Source organism: Ascaphus truei, chromosome 1 (assembly GCF_040206685.1).
Source record: "Ascaphus truei isolate aAscTru1 chromosome 1, aAscTru1.hap1, whole genome shotgun sequence".
In the NCBI taxonomy this organism is placed as follows: domain Eukaryota; kingdom Metazoa; phylum Chordata; class Amphibia; order Anura; family Ascaphidae; genus Ascaphus; species Ascaphus truei.
Genome location: NC_134483.1, coordinates 247,643,901 through 247,660,595, shown reverse-complemented (window position 1 = coordinate 247,660,595; position 16,695 = coordinate 247,643,901). Strand labels below are relative to the sequence as shown.

Here is a 16,695-nt window from a genome sequence, read left to right as displayed (position 1 = left end):
GTATATCCCTGTATACCTTTCCTTTCTAAAAAAGATGTCCAAACTTTTTTTGAACAAATCTTTATTTTTCTGCCATCACAGTCTCCATGGGTAATGAATTCCACATTTTAACTGCCCTTATTATAAAGAAACTTTTCCTTTGTTGCTGGTGAAATCTCCTTTCCTCCAACCTAAAGAGATGACCCTGAGTCCTTTGTACTGTCCTTGGGATGAATAGTTATTTTGAAAGCTCCTTGTATTGTCCCCAACTATATTTGTATATAGTTATCATATCCCCTCTTAGATGCCTCTTTTCCAATGTAAATAAATTAAATTTAGCTAGCGTCTCCTCCTAAGTTATATTGTCCATCCCCTTTATTAATTTGGTGGCTCTTCTCTGCACTCTCTCTAGTTCCATAATGTATTTTCTAAGGAGTGATGTCCAAAATTGCACTCCATATTCAATGTGTGTCTTACTAATGCTTTTTAAAGGGGCATAATTATGTTTACTTCCCTTTCAACCTGTGAGGAATCCGTTCCTGGGTTTGGTGGGAGCTCACTCTTGCAGAGCTGGTGTGCTCTCAAACAAACCTCCCCTTAAAATTGCAAGCACTGTCACCTGTGTTTGCAATCATGCTGCTCTGTCTCTCTGCTCTGGCATTGGAAGAATTCCCACACACCCTTGTCTTGGGATTGGCTATCTGCCTTTCTTATACTGGCCTCTTTCTCTGACTCCTTGCCGAGCATAATCCAAGTTCACTTGGACGTAACAGTGTTTGCCACACACTTCCGCCTTGGCCTTGTTCCTGGGACCTACTGCAGAGGTCTGCTTCCTGTGCTGAAGCGCTGGAACTACAGTGCTACTCTTGCCGTGTTCCGGAGACCTGCTGCCTGTGCTGATCCGTGGATCCCCAGTGCTGCTCTTACCTTGTTCCTGGGACCTGCTGCAGAGGTCTGCTTCCTGAGCTGAAGCACTGGATCCCCAGTGCTACTCTTGCCGTGTTCCTGAGGCCTGTTGCAGAGGTCTGCTTCCTTTGCTAAAGCGCTGGATCCCCAGTGCTTCTCTACCCCATTCCCGAGACCTCCTTCATTCACCCCAGGCCGAGGTCTGCTTTCCGGTACCTGTGCTGAAGCTCTGGATTCCCAGTGTCTAACTTATCCTTTTCCTGAGACCTCCTGCAATCACCCATGGCAGAGGTCTGCTTCCTGGTACCTGTGCTGAAGCACTGGATCCCCAGCGCCAGCCTTGCCTGTTCCCTGAGGCCTGCTGCCTTCTCTCCTTGCAAAGGACTGGTTCCTGGGGCCTGCTGTATATCTCCATTGCAGAGGCCGTGTCCTGGTTTCTGTGCTGAAGCATTGGACCCCAGCGTTAACCTTCTGCTTCCTGTTTCCTGAGGTCTGCTGCCTTCCTGCCTTGCAGAGGCCTTCGTTATGGGCCGCTCCCGCTCCTCACGTAGAGGCCATTCCCGCAGTACGGCTGCTATGCTGAAGTGCTGCGTACCTGATTCCTTGTTGCCGAACTTCTGCCTGGATATTGATTACCCTGACGTCTCCAACCCTGACCCTGCTATGAATGACTACGAACTGCGCAATCCAGAACCGGCTTCGTGGTCTAAGATTGGTGTATTCACATCCCCACCTTAGCCCCACGGTCCGGTCCCGGTTTGTGGCGGGCACGACCGTTACACATCCATTACCTGTTTAATGCAAGATAAGATCTTGTTTGCCTTTGCAGCTACTGTATGACTTTGGGCACTATTGCTCAGCCTGCTGTCTACAAGCACTCCTAAATCATTCTCCATCAAGGATTCCCCCAATCTATCCTCATTTAATTTGTAAGTCGCCAGTTTATTCTTGCATCCCAAATGCTTAACCTTACATTTATCTGTATTAAACCTCATCTGCCATTTACCTGCCCACGTTTCCAGTCTCACCAAGTCCTCCTGGAGAGAAATTACATCCTACTCTGATTCTATTGCCTTACACATTTTAGTATTATCAGCAAAGATGCCAACCTCAAGGTCATTAATTAACAAGTTAAAGTGATTTGCGGGTCGTGCCTGGGGTGGTGCCCTCTCCATGTCCCTACCCCACCTTACCTCTTCCTCCCCTTCCTCCCCCCCCCCCCCCTTTTTTTTTAGTGGTGTTTGATTGTGTTTGTTTGTTATTATTTTTAGTTATTATTATTCGTTATTATTCCGCCCGGAATAACCCGGCTAAGTAGGGTCCGAAAGGCCGGGAATTCTCTCATGAATTATATTATTGTCTACAGTTGAGATTACTCTCAAGATTGCATGTAATGTGTATTGTGTATTGTATCTCATGTTTGAAATATGCAATAAAATTTAAGTTATAAAAAATATAAACAAGTTAAAAATCAGGGTTTCCAGTTTCGATCCCTCAGGTACTTCACTCACGACTTTAGCCCAGCCTGAAAAAGTTCCATTTATGAAAACCCTCTGTTGTCTATCCTTCAACCAGTTTTCAATCCAGGTGCATATATTTTTACTGAGTCCAATTTGCTTTAGTTTATACACCAACCTCTTATGTGTAACCGTATCAAAAGCCTTTGCAAAATCTAAATAGACCACATCAACTTCATTACCCTGGTTTAAAGTCCTACTTACCTCCTCAAAGAAACAAATAAGGTTAGTTTGGCATTATCTATCTTTCATAAATCCATGCTGACTATTACTAATAATTTTGTTTTCCATTAGGTATTCCTGAATATTATCCCGTATTAAACCTTCAAGTAGTTTCCCCACTATTGAAGTCAGGCTTACAGGTCTGTAATTCTCCGGTTATGATCTAGCTCCCTTTTTAAATCAAGGCACCACATCTGCTTTACGCCAATCATGTGGTACTGAGCCTGTGGAAATGGAGTCCTTGAATATTTAAGGTAATGGTTTGGCTATTACTGAACTTAACTCATTGAGAACTCTTGGATGTATGCCATCGAGGCCAGGTGCCTTATTTACTTTAATTTTTTCAAGCCACCTATGAACTTCTTTCTCAGTTAACCAATTGTTCATTAATATGGAGGTTGTGGCTTCCTCCTGCGGCACTACTATTGAAATTGATTCTTCGCTGGTTAACACAGAGGCAAAGAATTTGTTTAATACCTCAGCTTTTTCCTTAATCTGCCAGCCCATCTCACACTGAAGGGGTGCTATATTTTCTTTTCTGATTTTTTTGTTATTTAGTTACTTAAAGAACTTTTTAGGGTTGATCTTACAAACTATTGCAATCCTTTTTTCGAATTCTGGAACGAATTAGAATGAGGACAGATACTTTGGATTTTGAACGTGGAAACATGCCCAATCCCTAGTCTTTTAGTGCCTTATGGATGTATGTTAAATGTTCAGAGGGCTATCACTCAGGAGTCCCTCTTGGTGTACCTTGTATGCCATAGCTTCTGATTCATTTTCCAAGCAAGATCACGCTCTGTGCAATCATGTGATTGTTGGGAAGCAGTCACATGATTGTGACTTTCCAGAGGGGGGCCGTGACTCACCTCTGCCCTTTCCATTATGGCACTTAGGGGGTAAATATATACTCTGTCCTCATTTATAATAGTTACAATTAAATATGTTTTCCACACATGCTGTAGAATTTAGCTTATCTCAATGTGTTTTGATGAAACAAACGCAATGATCTACAATATCTCTGGACATAGTTAAAGCAAATTACTCCTATTAAATAGGACTCCAATACCCTATTTGCTCTTAGCAACAATTCATTTCTTTCATAAGGTTTCAAACTACATAGGTAGCATCCATCTTAATTAGTTGGCACATTCCTGTGAAGTAAAGCAATTATCTGAGGCTCAAAGTAATGTAGTTGGACACTATTAGTATTAGATTATCTCAACATGTGATGTGTCCTTAAGATGATTTAATGTTCATATGTATGTTGCACGGTGCTAAATACTGATTTGGCCCTGTGTCAAGTTTCTGTGTCCATCCAGGTAATCCAATGTCTGTAAAGAGCCCCCAAAATTTCTACTGAAAATGATAAAAATGTACGTACAGCAATTATATAGAAACGGATTAGAGTGATGCTCATTAGGTACTTTGTGTATATTAATATTAAACATAATGGATACTACATTAAACACATTATTTGTAATGTTTTTGAATGCATAATAAGAATGGTTTATCAGTGTCTGTCTTGTTCTGCAAAATTATTCCTGATAAAGGGGTTTACATTTTTTTTTAAAATCATTTTTTTTTAAATCTGAGCAACAATGAGGTTTATCAAATAGTGGTCATTATAAACACCCAACTTATCTCTGTAATTTACTTCCTTAGAATTGCTCATCCACAATTAAAGTTAAACTTTTATGTATTATTGTCCTTTGAAACATGAATATGCTTTTACTTTCACCATGTCCTCGTGCACTTTCACACAGTGACGCTAATGATGATATACTTACTTTACAAGCAATGAACAAAAGTGATGGACTTATAGATTCTAAGATCTACATAGAGCCTTACCATGAAAGATGTCATGTAGATTATAAAAATTATCTACAATATGGCCGCCGGCCTACAAACATGACCATGTGTTTACCAATAGAAAGACGCAACGTCATGTCATCTCCTCATGATGTCGCAGCTATTTTATTGGCCGCCACACTTACTCCAACACCTTTTTGTGTCCAGCAGGCATATTTTCAGTGTGATAACTAGGGTTCAGGTAAGATCACTTTGGTTATATTTGGGACTACCCCTATGCAGCTAGTAGTTCTTAAAGTACAACATGGGCCATTAAACATAATAGCAGATACTGTAAGCATAGATATCATAACTTGGTGAACACCCTATTGCCCCTATTTACTAATCGTTGCTATTCCATAGGACAATCTTCCAGCACCAGAAAGTGTCTTGTGGAATAACAACAGTGAGCAAATATGGCCCATGGTCCCCTCACCTTTCACATTTGTCAGCAGCCCCCTGCCTTCCCCAATCCGAGAACAATATTGGTATAGTCTCTTCAGCATGTCTTCCAGCAAATAAAATGAAACGGTGAAGAGCAACTTAAAGCAGCTATCTCTGGCAAAAAAAGAATTATTATTTATTTTATAGCTGCCCTGCCCGATCTTACTGTTGCTGTTTTTTTCTTACATATGTCAATGTATGTTATAGAATATAACAGAGGCATCAATACACTATCCAAAATATCTAATTCAATAAATATTTATATACAAAGACATTGTTTAGCATAGTGGAAGTCCCCTTTCAGAATAAATCTTGATGAAGTCAGCTGTGTAGTCTCTTGCCTCCTACATGCTCTTGTTGCTGGTTGCATTTATTGTAAGGGGGTTTTCCTAACAGTAATATGAGGACTTGAGAATTCACAAAAATATTTTTTATCTGCATAATAATGTTTGTTAAAAGTTCTGCAGTTTACGTTCTTGTTATGATCTTTTCTCACAAGTCTATAATGCTGCAAAATCATTCCAAATACCAAAACCTCTGAGAGAGGGCACAGCGCTTGATACATCTCATTATAACATGGCGCTTATTATACTCCTCCCGTAACTCCTCCTATAATGACTCCCAAAACGCTCCTGGTGCAGGTGCAGCATGAAAATAAAGGAAAGCACCTTGATAAATGTACGCAAAGTTACAATAATGCAATGTTATCTTTTTTTTTCAGAGCAATGCTAAGGTCTTTAATACTTGACTCAACACTGAGATCAACATTTGAAAAACATGTTATTTGTGAATCATTACATTATTGAACCAAAGTTGCTGGGGATGTAAATTGATTCAATTTACTTGGTTGCCTTTGGCCATCTTTACATCAAAGCCAAAGGCAGCAATGCAGTGTTTTTGTATCAGACAATTTTAATAGGTCTGAAATGGAATCAACATTACAGCTCTACACTTTGGTCTTCAAATGGAAGAATGATGTGTATATTTGCTTGTGCAATATTGGCATGAAATTAACATGTGCAGTTTGTGGGATACAGTTTAATGCATAGTCCCAATGGAAGACCCATCTGAGTCTTTATAAGGTTACTCTGCAGCCACTGATAGGGGATGTTGGCACATGTATATTTTAGTTATGGTAATATAGCACATTACCTGGTTATGCTGATAAGGAATATTCTTTGTTTGAAGGTATGCAGGAATCTCCCATACCAAATGGCCATTCACTACCAGGAAGAGATTTCCTTAGGAAACAGATGCGGGGAGACCTGTTCACTCAGCAACAACTGGATGTGCTGGATCGAGTGTTTGAGAGGCAGCATTACACTGATATCTTTTCAACCACTGAACCTATCAAACCAGAGCAGGTATCGTACCTACAGTATTTCTTGCTATTTTTAGTTCTACAGTCACATTGCTTCGTTGACAGTGCATTTTATTATGTGCCCAAATTTGAGAAGGATGGCACGTGCAAAGTCACCAAATCTGTGCCGATCTTGTAAACTTCACTGAGACAAATGAGACTAATCATCCAAAATCGATCACTATGTTAAACAACTTATAAATGTAATGTGCTTCCAAAACAGATTAACCCCAACATAGATTAGCTAAACATAGAAACTGTTTCTCATAATGTCGGGTTAACATGATACTAACTGATGCCATAAGCGTGCACTGCAAGCTTTCGGGTCCATTAAGGTATCTTCTTCAGGCATGTTACCAAAAGTGTCCCTAAAAGTGGTAACAACCTATGTGATAAAGGGTCTGCAAATGTGTTCTTCTTTTCTAATGTGGGTTTGCCATTAGAAAGTAACGTCATAACCCTTGATTTCTTTTTATGACACTGCTTTAAATCTAAAGCATTAAAAGTAAAAACAATAAATGGAAAAATATACATACTTATTCTTTTTTAATAGGTGTCACACCCCTACACTTAATTTATTACACAAGCATTACTACAGGTTCATTTTGATCCTATGAGGGACTGACGCTTTTACCTATGGGTTAAAGCATCCCAGGAATAGTGGTACCAACATATTACTTCACTGTTCATCGTGGCAATATACCGTAATCCCAACTCAGAATTTCTCATTGCTTTAACATTCAGAGACAAGTATTTCAGGATAAACAGTGTACAGTAAAGAAAATCTAAATATAATATTTTAGTTTCACGTTAAACTGGGAAAACGTTTTAAAGTATATGGTTTTATAGAGCGTGAAAACGGAATAGTAGATGTGGTAAGAAGCGTATTTTTGACCTGGCCTTGATCAATACGACCTCGAAAAAGCTACTGAATCATTTACTCAGTTAGGTATGTGTCCCTAACTAGTCATTAACTACAGCAGGGGTCCATATTTTGTAAGCAGTTTTCTGCTATAAGATACATTTGCTGCTGGAAGACCCATTACTGCTCATTATCTGTGCCATACGTAATCAGCTTTTTCACAGTTCAGCTGTTAAAATGAGAAGGAAAGTGTTAAATGGTTAAATGTTTTCAGTTTATTGCAACATCAATATATGTTGTTAAGCGGAACCATATCAATAATGACTTGTCGATTTGACTGTCTATGAGGGATCACCAACTTTTGGTAAACAATGCAACATCCTTATTGTGTACTATCCCCCAAATCAGAATTGCTTTATAATGCCAGGAGTGAGGGACATCTTTTTAGTTACTGACTCTGCACATTCCACATCATCCGTGCCCATCCAAAATTAGAAAAAGGCCGGCATATTCGGTTTTGGCAGGTTCCTGGAAAAATTAGACAAGTATTGTTTTCCTTTCTCTTTGTTCACCTTCAACAAAACTGGCCATTTAGCACATTCTTATTTACATATTAACTTTTTTTCTGCCCTGGAAAGTTCATCAATGCATTCCTGCACAGAAGGTGTTTACATATAATAAGCATACAAAAAGACATTTTTATATCCAGCATTGAATATATATATATATGTTTAGTGACAGAGAAAAGATAAAGAACAATATCCATGGTATTTTTAGCCAAGAGTAGTATATACCCCATTGTACCGCGCTGTGGAATATGTTGGCGTTAATAAACGATATTAATAATGAGGAACGTATTACTCATGTAATGCTTTCTTTCCATTGCATCTTAAGAACTTGTAGAATAGTTGTTCTATTCTTTCTGGCAGAATCATGCTGCTGTCAGGCTGTTGCCATCCGCTTTTATCTAACTGCATGAGCCTGCCCTTGCTCCCCTCTGTCTGAATTTGTATTTACGTGAGGTGGGAGTAGGAAACAGGTCAGGATCTAAACTGCTCTTGTCACTAAGACTGTTGGGAGTTACTGAGCAGTATTTTTCCTTTAACAATATGTCTTGTTAATGCAGTAGCTATCTATATTTGCACTTTTTTGTCTAAGCCTAAAGGATAGCATAGAGAAAGATATAGGAGAGTTGTCTTGGGTATGAAAAAGAGGGAGTACTAATCAATAGGTGGTAGAATCTATTCTTCCACGTTAGATAAAGTTATTTATCTTAAGAACTGGGGCATTCTGGGAGGAAACGGAATATCCTGAATTGGCTTTATGAGGATTTCGATTTTGGTGTTTGTTTTAAATAGATGCCCTAGTCTCACTTTTGTTGGAAGTACTTGGAAACACAGTTCATAATAAATATTGTTCATTAGGCTAAATCTTGAAAGAAAAATCATTAGCAGTTTTTATAACCTTTACGGCATGTACAAATGTACTAATACATTTATAATGTACATCTATGAAATGCAAGTGCATACAAAACTGAAGAGTTTGTGTAGTTCACGCAAAAGAGATAGTTGGGTAATCTCCCCTGATGAAATGTCTTTTAGCTCTGCCTTGTAAGCCACAGTGAGAAATGAGAGGGGACGGTGCAAAGATGAGAATTCCAGTGGTAGATGCCATGCAACTAACGTGTTTGAATTACACAAACAGTGGATCTTGGATAAAACATTCATTAACATTTGGGATGTTAAGATATGCAAAAAAAAAAAAAAGAGAAATACGGAGGAAGCAAAAAAGTTAAGACGTGCATATAAAATGTCTCAAAAAGACAGAGGAATGCCCAAAAAAATTTATAACTACATGTGGGGGAAAAAAAGAGCGTGAAACACTCAAATAGAGACACTGCACACATTGCAAAATGTATTTAAAACATCAGTGCAAAATGATGTACAAAAAAGTCTACAGAAAACAGTAATACATGCCAGACAGTCAGACCAACCCTATAAGCCACATGTTTAATGTTTCACAGGGATTGCCCCTTTTATCAGATCATGCAGACTGCATTGATGTTTTAAATACATTTGACAATTTTGCTATTTGTTGAGTGTGCAGTGTCTCTATTTGCGTGCTTCACTCCTTTTTTTCACGATGTTACGACATGCATGTACAATAAGTAATTGAAAGTATGTAGAATAGAAGTTACATGTATTCTACATACTTTCAAGACTGATTCATTAGCTTCTCTATATAAATAAGGCAATATGTTGCTAGATGTCTGTAGCTTATCTTGCCTCGTATGTCTGAGGTAAGTTTCTAGTATATGTAGTGTTATACTTTGGTAAAGTCTACAATCACTACCACAAGAGCACATTACTCTATCTATTTACCATGCTACTGAAGTGAGTCCGTACTTATGATAACCAAGGAAGCAGTAATACATCTTAAATGCCTGTAAATCTGATAAAGTGTATTGGCATTCACTGAAGGGCACTAAATACACAGTTCATTCAACAAACCCCCTGAGCTCACTTACATCCATTTTTAACCCTTGACCCAAATCTTAGGTCTTTGCGATCTTGTTCGCAAATTCAACAATGTCCAGTTCTCTCTCGAACATTGATCCAGTGGTTTATTTTTAATCAACCAATTCTAGCTGAAAATCTATAAATTATCTGTCCTTATACACCTCTAAGTCTTTTTTTTCCCCTCTCTAGAGATTCTTTTATCTGAGTCATGTGGTACACAGAATGTGCAATAATTTCTTCTTGATCTACCTTGGTTTATGGTCTCTCATTTTACTCCATCATAGGGGACTAATCCACCTCTGATGTTCAAGCAACTTATAGAGCGGTCACACCCCCAGGCTGTTCTTGCTTACATTGCCTAACATGCATTGCTTCCATATCAATGAAATATTATGGAAGTTTTGGTAAATTTGATACATTTTAGACTGATACTGTTGTTGGTGCAGTTGCTGTGGGGGAGGGAATACATATAGCAATCTGAAAAAGTAGAGGTTTGAAGAGTGTCTTGGTAAACCTATGTGACGTAATTTTTAGTGCGTTTTGTAATTTCTCTTTAATTGAATACATTTCCAGTTGTTAGCTGTCTGATTGTTTAAAATGTTTCCATCAAATGTATTAGTTATATATATATATATATATATATATATTTAAAAAAAAAAACGTCAATACGTTTCATGCCAACGCTTAAGGATGGAGTGTAAAATAACTAACTTGCTATGTGGCTCTATTGCAGATTTGTAATACAAAGTGGTCTCTTAGTAGTTGGCTAGCATGTGTTATATAATGTATGTTTATCAATTACCTACTTAAATACTACTTCATGCAATTTTTTGTCCCTAAATTAGCACCAGTGAACCATAGGACAGCATATTACCATTTGACAATGTGTCAACAAACTATATATATATTTTAAGGTTAGTAAGAAGATATCTGCTTCTTAAACAAAATGACGACAAGAAACAATATATTTGCCTTATTTTTGTAGCTGAAACAAATCTCTGCGCTCCGTCCAAGAAAGAACAGAGAATCCTTCCATATTTACTCTCAGTAGACTATTAAACAACACAGGCTATTAATTTGTCTTTTGAGTCTTCACTAAAGCCTATAAATGCGCACAGTTGTCAAATGGAGTTCATTTTAATTTCCTTTCAATCACAGTAAATTATTCAGGTGATAAATCAGCTGGGGCAGCCAGCCTCCTGGCTGTAATAGAAACCCTAATTCCTGGCTAATTATCCAGCTCTTTGCTGCCAACAGATCAATACCAGTACAAAATGGAAAAGGCTATGGGTTTGCAGTTGGGTAGACAGTGACAGAAAGACAGCTGGGAAAATTCTGCCATCAATGTGACCTTCTACTAAGTTCAAAGGTCGGGAGAGGGTTAAACAGCATGTATTTTTTTTTAAAGAAATGTGTCCACATTAAGATCCGTTTTCTGCAGTGCAATGGTAAGCCAGTGTCATTCTCATCTTATTAAGGCTTTGTCTTGAAAAGCTTTGTCATTTGTTCATCATGGATGTGTCTAAATGGTTTGTCTATAGGGATTAAGTAATTTTTCTAACATTGACTGGGTAGTTCATTCATCATGTCAGTTCTGCCCTTGACCTCGGTGCTTCCAAATAGGTTACTAGTTTTTACACTATACATGCTTCATTATAAGAAACAAGACACAGGAAATCCCTGCGCTTCCATGCACATTTTTGGTATTGGATGTGCTTTTTAAACAAATAGTTTTTAAGAAAATGTCCAGCCATTTTTCTGATATTTGTATGTGCCTCTACACTATATATGTATCTACAGGATATATACATAGTGTACATATACATACATATATATAGTGTATATAATATAGCTTGTATGATATGTATAGTGTCTATCTATCTATCTATCTATCTATCTATCTATCTATCTATCTATCTATCTATCTATCTATCTATCATAGCCATATACTGAAAATGCAGTGACCATACAATGAAAGATGCCTGCTTTAAAATCTCAGTCATGTATAATCTTAGATCTCTTTATACATCATGAGATGTGGTATAGTCCCTCTAACGTCTTTCTAATGTTACTGATAGTCCAGTAGGTGAAATGAATCTGTGCTGAATTTGACCTGCAAAGATTTTCAGATCTTTTTACTGATCTACTCTGAAACACCCATAAACCTGCATAAAAAAGCGATTAGGCATACCAATACATTTTTTAAAGTTAGGATTGAAGATTGGTGTAATGCAAGGAGTTTCAGTACAAATATATACCCAATCATGTATTTGTGTTATTCCAGCTGGTGAAACTTTCAAAGGAGGAAAAAAAGGTATTATTTCAGTGTAGCTACTGTATGACCAGTAAGGTTCCTTAACTTTTTGACCTACTGTACACCATGCTCTATAAATGCTTACCTAAAAGCATTATTTGATGTCACGTTTTATAAGATTACTTAAAATGTTAATAAACATTGTACGTTAAATAATTATGGTATGTAGCTAATGCTTCTCATTGTATCTTTCTAGGCAATTAAAGAAGAATGAATAAATAAAGAACAAATAATAAACAATCAGATTAGCTTACATCAGAAAATACAAGGATGTTCACATTGAGAGTCGTGTGTATGTGTTAGAATAGCGATATTGACTTGCCACCTGCAGTTTTTCTTAACTATAGAGAAAAGAAAGATAGATAAATCTATAGCAAAATAAACAGGCCTGCTGACTTGCTTAATGAACTGCAGTGTTAATGCAGGACCTGCTAATTTTCAGTGAAGTGCCTGAATCTTTATGTCCACGGCATCATGAACTGCAGCTGACACCTCCTTGATCAGTAATTCAATACTTTTTTTTTTTTTAACATAGCCCTAAGAAATCAGACAACTTAAAACAATAATCATCCAGGATCCTAACTGTGTAATGGAAACAATATTTGGTCATGTTTTGCACCTATGAATACTGTCTTTTTATTAAAAAGGACTCTCATAAGAAATCGGAAGGTTAGGTAGGGAGTTATATAGAGTTAATGTACCAAAACATCTAGGGGCTTTGGTACTAAGCATTGCAAAAAAGGCTGTTTGGGTTCCAAATTAATTCATCTCAAACTCAATTTCAATTGTGCTTTTGTGCCTATGTACTAAGCTCAAATATCTCCATCTCTATCTACGCCAGTGTGTCAATTTTTTCCCCTCAAATTTGTATTGGCGCATAGTAATGGACTGCGCGTTGCATACCAATGTTATTGGTATGTACTAAAAAAACATATATTTCTATGTGAAACAAAAGGAATGAAAAGTGTGTCAAAATGGTCTGCCAAGTTAAACTTGATGTAAACCCTAAAAAGGCTCTTAGTAGTGTTAGCGTAGAATTTTGTGATATGTATCAACCCAAAACTCTATTTGACACCGCATGGATCTTTATATAGGTGACAAAAAAATTATTATTTTCACTCAATGGCTATTTAAAAGAATATTACAGTAATAATGTATATTTACTAATGCTAGTTATAAATAAAAATACACATAACTGTTTTAATGTAAATTGTATCAGTCAGGTATTCAGCATGAGGGAAAATAATTTCAAACAAATTATACATCAAATTTATGAAGTCTTATACAGGGGACACATATTTTGAGGGTTTGTATTACTTTTTAGCACTTAAATGATGAAGCACAATTTAAAGCAATTAATACCATATTAATACATAAACCCCCTAATTTCCCATAAACTGACCTAAAATTAATAGCAGATGCTAGAATTACTATCAAATTTTCAGTACTTTGTTGTCTGCACATTCATTTTGCAGCCTCTTTTCTCTAAATTGTTAATTAGAAGATTTAATTGCAATATTGGATCAATTAAATGCATCACAACCTGCAAAGAATTCAACTTAATATCAAGATTTATATTACAATCCTTATTTAACACATTTAGGTCCATATTTACAAAGCGGTGCTATTTCAATATTAGCCATATCACATTTTAATAAATTGACTCGTACAAGTCATATTTATATGCTGTAATAGTGACTTTTTTTAAACTATAGGAACAGGATTAATAGAAAAAAAAGCATTTGGGATAGTGATGTGTCTGCTTCGTGACTTACAATTTATAATTTTCTACCAGCTAGAAGCATCTAGAACACAATCAGTCGCTTGCTGGTTTGTGAGAGTAGAATGTGAAGTTTGAGGTGTGTTTGTTCAGGAAGTGGTAGAACCACACACTCTTATTTGCCTGGTGATGTCAGATCAATTGTTGCCTTGTTCCTTTTTCATTGGGAGACCATTGGGGTCTATTTATCGGGAACTTTTGCAGTTGCACTGTAAAAAAAAGTTCCCCGTTCAATTGGTGTTAGGTTTCTCAAATGTGACACCAATCTTGGAGGTTTCATGGTTCATGCCACCTCTGACCAGGCAGATATTTTTGATACTAAGACAACAGAAACTGTTGGAAGGAATGCAAGATTTCATATATCTCGGTATATTGACCCTATACCCCATTCATTTCCTCATTATCTCTTTCTTCAGGCACTGCCCAAATCATAAGAACCCCCTTCCCCCTGAAGCGAAAGAGGATCAAACTATCTTGATAAATTATTTGTAATATGAGCATGTAAAAAAGTAACAACATGAAGATGACGTAATGCCTGAAAACATCATGTTTGGAACTCGTGAAGTGAACCACCCAAAAATATTTATGAATAGTTTTGGGTACTTTAGATATTACCTAGAAAGACAAATAAAGACAGTTTGAAAGTCTTGTATTTTTAAGGTGTCCTACGTCAGTAGACATCCTAATTGCAGAAATATTTAACCGACATTATTCTTCATGCACCAGCATACATACAGAATTCTGATTCAGAACACGATCACAAGGGGAGGTGATCTGGTTCTGAACATTACCTTGTGGTTTCAGCAGGTCCGTTGGCTCCCCCGTTTGGAACAGGTTGAGTTTTCCGGTGGCTCGGCAGCTCAATGGCGCGATTTTCGACTTGCTCTTCATCATGAGCCTCACAGCCGAACCGCGGTAAGTTCATTTGATTTTACAGCGAGCTTGGAGGGCACTTGCTTTCCAAATGATCCACTCTTCAGGGGATGACTCGCTGAAGTAACTTGGCCCTTTTGAAACAAATACAATTTTACTTCTTTGGCAGCTTTTCTTTCCAAGTTCGTTTTTGAGGGAAGTCAAGCACCGGGAACTACTCCTATTCTCCCTTTCCCTTTATTTATTGAGAAGTACTGTATTTACTTGATGACTATACTGGCCAAGTATGTACTTTCCATGAGTTAGGATAGATCTCCTTAGGTACAAGAATAGGATGATGGGATATAAGTAGTTTTGGTAAGGATAGAGACAGGCTGTGTTATATAAATGACCATTATCCTGTAGGTTAAAATAGTGCCAGGAGATGGAACAAGTTGTCGATTTTAAAAGGTGATTCATTAGTAGTGATTTGTACATACAGAGGTGATACACTGTGCTCATTTGCATGCCATAACCCAGAATTGCTGGCTGCAGTGGAAGCACTGTTTGCAAAGCGATAATGGGGAAAGACAGGGTTGCTGACCTGTCTGAGACATGCAAATGAACCACAAGTGGTAGTTTTATTTACTGTACACATAGAGGCAAACTGAACATTTAAAAGCTTTTTGAAGTCTCCTAAAATATCTTATTCATAATGATTGTCTTTTGTCCTCAACATTATGATATTAATAAACATCACAGTAAGAATATTTTGTATTTCTTCTAACCTTATCTTATTGCTTTATACTGTAACTACAGAGTTGTATATGTTGTCATTGTTATCATTATGATTTCACACCAAAAAGCTGTAATTTATTTAAAAAAAGGTGTCCAAACTTTAAATGCTCCTTTTATCCAATGTGGTTTACTTATTGATCACTAAAGATTTGGAGACACAGTGAATAACATCTGATTTTCAATACACTTCTTCTTGAAGCTTTTAATTATTGTAAACATTTAATTGAATGCTTTTGGTCCATATCTTGTTTTGTGGTATTTCACTTACTACTACTGTCATCTTCTTCAATATGACCCACACTTACTAACCACTGCTACTCCATAGGACCTCTTCTGGCATAAGAAGACAACTTAGAGCCCATTCAAGTAAACATGGCGGAAGGTTTCTTCTATGGTTGAATGGTGTGTTATGGCAGGGGTGCACAACTCGGGGGTGAAAGTTTTTTTTAAGAGGGCGTGGTGGTTGCAGTTGCCCTGCGCGCTTCCCCAAGGCATTTAAATTACATTCTGTAACTTCCCTTACGTGACTCAGTCGGATAGGGCGCTGCGGCATCAAATGACGCTGCGGGTTCACGTGATGTTACATGTCCCCACAGTGTCATTTGACTCTTGACTCTCCAGACTAGGTAAGGGAGGTGCGAGCAATGGGGCAGAGCAGGCAGGGGGGCGCAGGGCAAAACGTTTGCGCACCCCTGTGTTATGGCATCGTACCGCTATGCTATATACTGTATGACCCAAAATATGGCCCTTCATATGCTCAGGGTGTACTCTGCATCTTGAACTATTTTACATTTTAGTCGAAATGGCCTTATTAGCATTATTGAAAGGAATAGTACACCAGGTACTCTCAGACGAATAAATACTGTCGTACAATTATTTAAAAGCATTGCACAATATCCAAACCTAACTATTAGTTGTAATCTATCCACACAGTTATACTGCCCGTCCGGTCACAGCCATCTCTGCATTGCCCATCTAGGATAGATATAGCATTACGAAGACCTCACTATCAAGCTAACCCCCTAACACATTTCGTGCATGATCTCCTCCTTGGGGAACCTTGTTGGCATTATCCACTCCCCTTCACATTGGCGTCAGTTACTATGAACCTACAAAACCAGGATAGAATCCGATTTGTACTATTGAAGCGTGCAGTTTCATACTCATATCGCTATAACAGGCATATATATTGCAATCTAATTTTTATTTCTTATGGCACAGGGGGATATGATAGAGTGATTTGTGTTAGATTCCACAAAGCCTTAGGTCATGGTTTCCCAATTAAAGATGA

The 16,695-nt window shown here is 37.6% G+C and overlaps 1 protein-coding gene across 3 annotated transcripts in view; it reads left to right on the top strand.

Annotated features, from left to right (window-relative positions):
• Positions 1–16,695, top strand: part of PAX5 (paired box 5) — a 268,060-nt gene that overhangs the window by 104,986 nt on the left and 146,379 nt on the right. For 2 of the 3 annotated variants that reach the window (XM_075602563.1, XM_075602582.1), the window contains exons 6-7: positions 6,108–6,283; positions 14,559–14,669. In XM_075602563.1, coding sequence (XP_075458678.1) covers positions 6,108–6,283; positions 14,559–14,669 — 287 coding nt within the window. The remainder of the gene's footprint in view (positions 1–6,107; positions 6,284–14,558; positions 14,670–16,695) is intronic. The other variant, XM_075602572.1, reaches the window with a different exon arrangement.